At 42.0% G+C, this 9002-nt stretch overlaps 1 protein-coding gene across 2 annotated transcripts in view; it reads right to left on the bottom strand.

Moving 5' to 3' along the window:
* Positions 1-193: 193 nt before the first annotated feature.
* Positions 194-9002, bottom strand: part of Tdrkh (tudor and KH domain containing) — a 22265-nt gene continuing 13456 nt past the window's right edge. Inside the window, exons 4-14 of one of the 2 annotated variants that reach the window (XM_029475471.1) lie at positions 8186-8375; positions 7170-7309; positions 6759-7080; positions 4845-5005; positions 4540-4712; positions 4127-4191; positions 3658-3809; positions 3392-3493; positions 2677-2773; positions 2171-2262; positions 194-2007 (exon numbers count right to left, since the gene is read on the bottom strand). In XM_029475471.1, coding sequence (XP_029331331.1) covers positions 2213-2262; positions 2677-2773; positions 3392-3493; positions 3658-3809; positions 4127-4191; positions 4540-4712; positions 4845-5005; positions 6759-7080; positions 7170-7309; positions 8186-8375 — 1452 coding nt within the window. In that variant the 3' untranslated portion in view covers positions 194-2007; positions 2171-2212. Of the gene's footprint in view, positions 2263-2676; positions 2774-3391; positions 3494-3657; positions 3810-4126; positions 4192-4539; positions 4713-4844; positions 5006-6758; positions 7081-7169; positions 7310-8185; positions 8376-9002 lie in introns of both variants that reach the window. The other variant, XM_021158722.2, reaches the window with a different exon arrangement.

The raw sequence follows: 9002 nt of genomic DNA, 5'->3' as shown, positions 1-9002 counted from the left end.
GTGCCTTCACCCAGGGGGCGATCTCACCAGCCCAAAAAAAAAAAAAGAAAAAAAAAAGGGCTTTGTTTTTTTTGGGGGGGGGGGGGGGGAGGGGAACAGGGTGTCACGTAGCCCAGGCTATCCTCAAATACACTGTGTAGCAGTGACAGACCTTAAGTTAATTTTTCCACTTAAACCTCTCAAGTGCTGAGAATAGGTATGTACCATATTTTACTTCTAAATTTTCTTTTCAAATTTTAGACATGTACATGAATGTTTTGCCTACATGTATACATGTACACCATATGCATACCTGGTGCACACAGAAGTTAGAAGAGAGAACTAGGTCCCCTAGGACTAGAATTAAAAGATGGTTGTGAGTCACCATGTGGGTGGTGAGAATTGAACCTAGGTTTTCTACAAGAGCAGACAGTGTTCTTAACCTTTGAGCATCTTTCTAGTCCCACACAATTGGTTTTAATAGGCTTTTTACAGAATTGACTGCAGGTCTTATGACCTCTATCCCTGAGGGAAAAGAGCACCGAGGAAACTAGAGACAAAATGGCCTCCAGAGTCTGTTGTGTAGTAACTCCAATGCCTGGCTGAACACACTTCAATGGTTCACTACAGCCAGAACTTGGAACATTAATAGGGGCCTGTCTAGGTTTCTCTAGAGTATAAGAGATGCTCAAACTACTCCTTCCTTGATGTCTTTCTGCTAACTTGGCATGCTACACTATACCACTGAGCTACATCCCTAGCCTCTTTTTGAGATAGCATCTTACTAAGTTGCTTAGGCATGGCCTTGAACTTTCACACTCTCTCACTGGCTTCAAAGGCTGGGTATAGGTCTGGGACACCAGGCATGGCTACTAACACTAGAGTTTAGAGAAGCCTATATAAGGCATCCATGTGTTCAGTTTAGATTTCCCAGTTCACCTTGCCTTGTTTCCTAAAGTTCATTTGTTATATCACTGTGCATTCTGTATTTAATTCTAAGTACTGTCACAAGTCTCAGTGGTGTCTTGCACTACTGTCAGCAATGGAAAGGCGCTAGAAGTAAAGTGAAGACCCACTTCTAGAACCCTAGTACAGGCCTTTTCTTACAGTGTAAGCAGGTTTGTGTATATAGCTGAAACTGGTTATGGTTCTGAGGGAGTAGTGGACTTCTGCAGTGACTTTACTGGAAGAGTGTGAATACTTGTATGGGAAGGACATTCGTCTCAAGATGCCTCCGTATGTGAGGTGCTGGCAATTACTACCAAGGCTTACTCAGGAGAGACTTTACCCACAGGCCTACTTCCACGTTGTGACTGAGTATGTGTTTTTGGATAATTTTTGAGAACTTTATTTAGCAAACATTCCCCAAATTATTTAAGCAGAACTATACATTCATTCTTTCTCTCTAGTTCTGTGTATACATAGACACATATTTGTAACACATGTTTACATATTTCCTAAGATACTTCTCCCTTCTAGTTGTATTTTAACTGAAGTTCACAAAGAAAGCTGGAGGACTGTTTCAAAAAACCCATCTCCAATAACCTCGGCAACTGTGGGTGAGAGGTAGTACTCTCTTCCCCTTTTATGAGGCTTTTAAATATAGTTATGCTGATTTTGCCTTATCTCCTGATAACTGCAGTCTTCTGGTTCCACCAAATACTTCCTATAACTACAGTCACCTGATAAGTCGAGTCAGAAATCTGCAGAATCATCACTTCCAATGCCCAAACCTTGGCTGTTTCTCAGCCTCAAAAACATAGCCCAGCAGTAATGCAAATTATTACTGGCAGAGGGAACTGAACCTGATATGGAGAGGCTGGGAATTATACGGCATTCAAACATTGAAAGATAGGGGAGGAACCAGAGGAGTGAAGTGGAGAAATCTGTCTCCATTTGCCTCCACTTGTCACTTTCTGGTAGATCCAATTAAACAAAAAATGGATTTGATCCACAGCAAGCCACACCATGTGAAGTAAAGGACTTCATGGATCTCTATCATAGACTCCTCTCTCTTGGCACCACATCCTGCCAAAGACATAGACACAAGAAACTTAAAAGGACTCTGAGAGCAAGTTAAGCTGCATTAAAGATGCCGCAGAGAAGCGGACACACGTAGGAGCACAGGGAAGAGGGTGTTGTCATCCCCGTTACTTTCCTGTTGCTACAGATAGATGACAGCACCACTCACACAGCAAAGCAGATGGCTGGTCCAGCAGCTGAAGCCCAGACTTCAGAATAAGTCGTCTTCAAGGATATCATCACCAGACATAGAGGCAGCTTCTACCAAGTAGAAACAAGGAAGCAAGATTGCCTTATTCTAACTGGCACTGCTAGTGAGGCTCAGGAGAAAAATGGGTGGTTCTCCTAAGAGCCAAGTGGTTTTCAGTTTTAGATAGGATCCCATGGAGTGTAGGCTGGCCTCAACTTGTCTATGTAGCTGAGTATGACCATGACCCTGTGATACTTCTCCCTCCACTCACCAATGATGGAATTATAGGTCTATGTCCCTCTCCTAAGTGTGTCAGACTCAGCTGGAAACATAATCCAGGGGGTTGTGAATACTAGTTAAGTACTCTATCAACCAAGCCACATTCCCCAATCCCAGAACCAACTTTCAATTTAACCTCTCTAATATGGACAGACTCAGAAAAGGTACTTTTCACAGATGTTGTATGAAATTACCGCTGTTTATACCTGACAAGCTGAGGCAGGACAGGGTATGTGGTATCTCTTCAGGGCTCTTTTTTGTTTCAGTGAGTATGCTTGCAAGAGAATCATCTGTTTCTGTGGCCTTAGGACATGGAAGAAGAGAAAAAGTAGAGTATCTTGACTGGTGGCCTATTATTTTGATCATAGGTATTGGTTAAAGCAGTTTTTGGCTGCTGAGAAAGATGATGCCTTTAATCACATTTTTAATCAGCCTGGAAAATGAAGTAAACCTTGAGATAGATCCCCAGCCCATGTTAAATGACTCACAATCTCCTGTTACTTCACCTTCAGGAGATCCAATGCTTCTAGCCTTCTTGGATACTCACACATCTGGCACACACACACACACACACACACACACACACACACACACACACACGATTAAAATACAGTTAAGGGCTATGGAGATGGCACAGAGGCTAACAGTATTGTTCTTCCAGTTGACCCAGGTTTAGTTCCAGCACCTCCCAACAGCTTACAACTGTGAAGTCTAGTTCCAGGGGATCCAAACCCCTCTTCTGGCTTCCTCAGGCACTACATGCAAGTGGTATAAAGATACACATGTAGGCAACACACACATACATATGAAAAACTCATTAAAATCTTGTAAAACTGATAAAATATTATGGCTACACACTTTCATTGTGCCCCTATGCATTAGACTTTCCTGGAAGATGCACCTTAAATGACAACGACTTACCATGTCCTTCAACATATTTGGGACAGTTCTGTTTTCTTCCATGTCTTCAGGAAGTTCAACTGCATACCCTTTACGAACTAATTCTAGCCCAATATCAAGCTTCTGAAAATGAAAAATGAATGTTTTTTGTAAGGGAGAGCAAATTTGCAACTGAAATATGGTGAGATGGTTAGCAGATATTCCAAAGTAGAAGTGATATCAGGTAAGGGTTTCTGGGACTGAAGATATGGATGATACAGTAAGCAGTGTATGAGCCCCACCCTTACCTTCTCATCACTGGTATCATACAAATAGATCTTTGGCCAAGTTGAGATTCCAGTCTGGACATAGCTAGAAATCTTGGCCACCAGGGGCTTCCAGTCAGCACAGTGAGTGAGTCTGTCAAACTCATCTAGAGCTTCCTCTTCCCACTCTTCACCTGGAAAAAGATCATAGGGGAAGGGGGGGGGCTGAGCCTCAGAGCAGAAAAGAGTATGTCAGTGCTGGTAAGAATAGGAATACAGCCTGGAGAGAAACTGAAACTACATTATTCTTCCCAGAAATATAGTTATGTTCTTCTCTGGTGGGTTTGCATTTGACTGCCAAGCAAGTTTCTGTGCTTTCTAGTGCTGATAAGGAAAAGGCACTAGAGTTTCCAAAACTCAAAAAGCTTGGGAACGTGAGAATTCATTTTATGTGTGGTATGAAAGTTACTCATTTGGAGTTAAAAATCAATAGATGGCATGACTGCTTTACCTGTGGGGGCAACCCGTGCCAGACTGCATTCTATTGCTTGAAATGGGAGGCTTAGAAAGTCACTCCTAAAATCAAAGAAGTTGAAATTAGAATCCCAGATACCATATGTCCCCTTCTAAATTCTCTTGATGAAGTGTGCCAATAGCCGACAACTTTTTTTTTAAAGAATTTATTATTATACATAAGTACACTGAGGGTGACTTCAGACACACAAGAAGAGGGCGTCAGATCTCATTACTGGTGGTTGTGAGCCACCATGTGGTTGCTGGGATTTGAACTCGAGACCTTCAGAAGAGCACTCAGTGCTCTTACCCACTGAGCCATTGCACCCGCCCAATAGCTCACAGCTTTATGGCCGGGAGTAAGACAACAGTTGGGTTCCTAGCAGATTCCATACTGGCTTCTGAACCCACCTGAGAGCCCTGAGATCCTTTAGTGCACAATCTCCATTATCTCCAAAGTCAACAAAGTAGAGGTCCAAGTTTCCATTTTCCAAGGTTCCAAGAACCCGGGCTCGATACCAGGAACCGTTTGTAGATAAAGGTGCTGCTACAATGTCTCCTACATGCACAGTCAAGTCTTCAGGCTATTTGTGGGGATAGGAAGTCGAGGGGGTTATTATGAAGTTGTAGCTAATAAACAGAAGAACAGAGGAAGAGAATATGTTACAGTGAAAAAAAAAAAGCCCCAGACTAGCTTTCTCCCTGTGGCAACTCACCAGACTATTCTCATAGTGCTGGGTCATCTCACTGACAAGCTTATCCAGCTGCAGGCTGCGGGAACCAATGATTTGGATCCAGAAGTGATTAGGGTGTTCAGAAGCAGAAACGTAGACTTCTAGGTACTCATCAGCATGGAAACTGAAGTCAGGACTGGGAACTGAACACAGGGGTAAGGATGGTGACCGTATCAGTACCATCTTTGATTGGAATGGGGAGACTGCATCAGGGAGATGAAAGAGTCAAATACTCAGTGGCTGTTTACCATTTTAGAAATGGTTAGAGACAACTTGGCAATCATACAAAAATGTCCTGAAGAAAGGTACCGAGTTATCGTCTATGCCTTTCTGTAACTAGGTTTATACTATCATTCTCCACGTACTCAAATGAGGCATCAATTAAAGTGAAGCTTAAGCCTCCATCTGTTAAGTCTGGCAGGATCAATAAAAAAGTACACAGGCAGCGATTCTTCTCATTCCAGATTCTATTATTCTACCAGGGATGTATTATGTGAACCTAGGCAAGCCCATTAATATCTTTTAGGGGCTCTGCCCTTTCTTGTTCAAGCTAGCATCTTTGCATAGAAGAGGAAACCGATGGCCATTTCATTCTTCAATGACATCTAGAAACAGTAATGAGACAGGCAACAAAAACTGGGCTGAGAACTTTTATGCAAAAAAGTATGCCTAGATATGAGTGCTTAGCAACAAATGGGAGATCTACACAACCCCAAACCCACCTTCTACCCAGGCTCAGAGAATACCATGAATGAGGGACAGAAAGAATTTAAGGACCAGAGTATAAGAAGTTGTGAAATGTGTCTTTTGGATTTATAAGGTGGTTGCACACATGAAATCACAGAAGCTGTGGTTACCTGCATAAGATCAAGCCAGTTACAATGCTAGCATGGATCAGTGAGGGCTCCTGAGGCCCTATGCCTAGCTGAGGAAATATTGGCAGTTATTGGATGCTGGGGGATGGAGAGTCACTTCTCTCTGGGAATGTGGCCACTCATAGGTTACCCAAGCCCCAGTGGATGGCCCCATACTCATACACATATGGGTAGCACTAATTGGATGTATGGATTATAAAAAAATGAAGCTGGGAGGAAGATACATTGGGGAAGCACAGGGGAATGTTAGATAGCAAGAAATATTGTGTACTCATGAAATTTCTCAAGATAAAGCAAAAATGATTTAAAGTAAGTGTTTAAGAAAAAAAGTATGGTTCAGTTGGTCAAGTACTTGCCATGCAAGCATGAGGACTGTCCCCAGCTCCCACATAAAAATCAGGGTATGGTAGCACATGCTTGTAATCCCAACCTCTGTGCCAGGGAGGCACAGATGGTGGAATTCCTGAGGCTCAGAGGCCAGTCAGTCTAGTCTAATCAGCAAGCCCTAGGTCCTAGTGAAGAGGCTTTGTCTGAAAAAAAAAGAAGGTGAATGGTTTGGGGGAGCAACACGAAAAGCTGGTCTCTAGCCTCCCGTGCACATGTATACATGCACTTGTATGGACACTCATTCCATCCCATCTCTGCATGAATACACATAGGGCACAGCATATACATGCACACATATGCATGTACACATGCACATGCATGAGGGCGCATACACACATACATACACATAAAATATGTGAAAAAAGAGGATATAATAAAATTTAATTATTTGATGTATTACTCAGATCTGTTTCCTTTGTCAACATATTTCTATCTTATTTTTTTTTTGTTAGTTGTACTCAAAATTTATTAATGTTTGGTATTAAGCTAAGTAAAATATTACCAGAAAGGCATTATCTATGATGACAGAGATGAAATCACAAAAACAGAATTTTTAATTGTTTCCTATTTTAAACCAGTTAAATCCAGTACTCCTGTCTTTCATATGGTTAATAGGCTCCTCTTCATTACATACTTTCAAACATGGACGTCTCTGGACTGCTCTGGGCACCAGAATTCTGAAAGCTGTCATCATTAGGTTTCTCCCAGGAACCTTCTTTTGGTCCTACAACAACCATATCACCACCTCCTTTGCGGAGAGGAACTTCCAGGGGTGTAGCTGGTCCCATGCTAGAATTGGTATTTTTCCATAAAGCTGCTTCTCCAGCTCCACCAGGCTCTGTCACTTCCTCTCTTCTCACACTGATTGGCTGCTTTCGTGGGACTCTGGTTTCTGCAGAATGGGCAATTCTCTTCCGAAGTTCTTCATCTTCTGAAACTTTCTCCAGTATCAGATGCTGTGGAAAACAAGAGAGGGTTAGTTCTGTGTTAGTCAGATACTGACAGGATGGCCAGATGGGTCACCCTTATTCTCAGGTATACTTGCCTTAGCTGCTGCCACTTCCTTCTGTGTTCCTGAGATTTTTATAAGTCGTGAGAGTAGTAAGGTTCCCTCTGATTCTTTGTCGCAAGTGATTTTGGCTCCAGAAGCCTTACAAATAGAACGAATTGTCTCACCGCCTCTCCCTACATTAATACAGAAAAACTGTTCTTTCTTCAAGGCCAACAATCACTATAAGGGAAATCACTACTTTCCATGTTACAGAAAGGAGTAGGGTCATAACCAGTTTGATAGAATGTAAGACAGTAAATGAGAATAAGGAGCTACTGAAATAACTACAGGAGAAAAGAGAATATAAGACTCTATTTTAACCATTTTATTTAAACTTATGCTTCAGATAGATTAACTTCAAGTCATTTTCACTTTCTGGCTACAAAGCAACTATACTTTAGATTTTCATCTGTAAGACACATGGCATAGGGTGTTTCAGAATCGTCTCTAATAGCAGCACTAAAGAATGGGCCAGGGAAAAGCATAACAGGTACTCTCTGGACCACTGTCTTCAAAAGTCTAGGGTACTCTGGGCATCTCAGCATCCCTATAAAAGACTATTTTAAAAAATTAAATCTTTATTTTCTGTGTACATGTGTGTGTGTTTGTGTGGACCAGAGTGTACCATAGCACATGTGTGGAGGTCAGAGGGTGACTGGGTTCTTTCCTCCCACCATGTGGGGCCCCAGATGGAACTCAGGTTATCAGGCTTAGGCAGTAGGTGTCTTTATTCACAGAGCCACCTTGCTGACCCATACAAACCTGTTTGAAAGACTCTGATCATACTGCTTCTTGATTTTCTTTCTTTTTTTAAAAAAACAAACAAACAAACAAACAAACAAACAAACAAAAAAAACCAAAAAACCAACACCAGTTCTGAAAAAAAAGTAAAGCTCTGAACTAAGTGTGTCTTTTTTCCTAACTGCTGAAGGGGAGGCCAGGAAACCCTCAGAAAAGACAGGCAAAGGTAAAGAATAAAGCAAACAGCAGAGGAGGCTGTCCAGTGGTACCTATGATTCTGCCCACAGATCTCTGAGGGACTGAGAGTTGCTCAAACACTGGGGTGTTTTCTGTCAGGATCTGATGGATTGCTGCTTTGGCCTTGCACACCTGAACAGGAAACCCACTGATAAGCAGCACTCGCTCATCGCCTACATCCTCTGTGTCCACATCAATCCGAGCGCCTGTCTGTTTCCGCAACTGTAGAGAGAGGAGGCATACACTTGAAAGAACTTCACTTTGGCACTAGCTAAGGACATTCCATTAAACTCCGGGGAGACAGGTGGTGCTGGCCATAAGCCTCAGCTAAATCAAGAGACTACTAATGGCCCTTATTTATTTGTATTTATAATTTAAAATTAGTGACAAAGGCAATCCAGATAGTTAATTTAAAATCATTTCTCTCTGTGATTACATCTGTTTGCTCTCTAATTTTGTTTGGATTAGCAAATAGATATTCATTCATTCTCTCCCTCTCTGTGGAGCCAGCCGCAACCCTCCCAATGCTAGTGACTACCTTACCAATGACCCACACTCCCAGCGAAAAGAGTTTCCTTTCTTGACATTTCAGCTGAACAATGGAAGATGGAAGAATATGTAGGCAGCAATTCATTACTGTCATTTAATGGAAGCTCATTGACTACCTAATAAAAATATTCACGCTATATCAAGTTAAGATTCATCCAATCAAATACCATTTCAAGCTTAGTCATCTACCATCTGAGGAAAGTTCTCTTTTTTTTTTTTTTTTTTTTTTGGTTTTTCGAGACAGGGTTTCTCTGTGTAGCCCTGGCTGTCCTGGAACTCACTCTGTAGACCAGGCTGGCC

The sequence above is a fragment of the Mus caroli genome, chromosome 3 (assembly GCF_900094665.2).
Source record: "Mus caroli chromosome 3, CAROLI_EIJ_v1.1, whole genome shotgun sequence".
NCBI classification, from domain to species: domain Eukaryota; kingdom Metazoa; phylum Chordata; class Mammalia; order Rodentia; family Muridae; genus Mus; species Mus caroli.
This window is presented reverse-complemented; position numbering and strand designations above follow the sequence as displayed.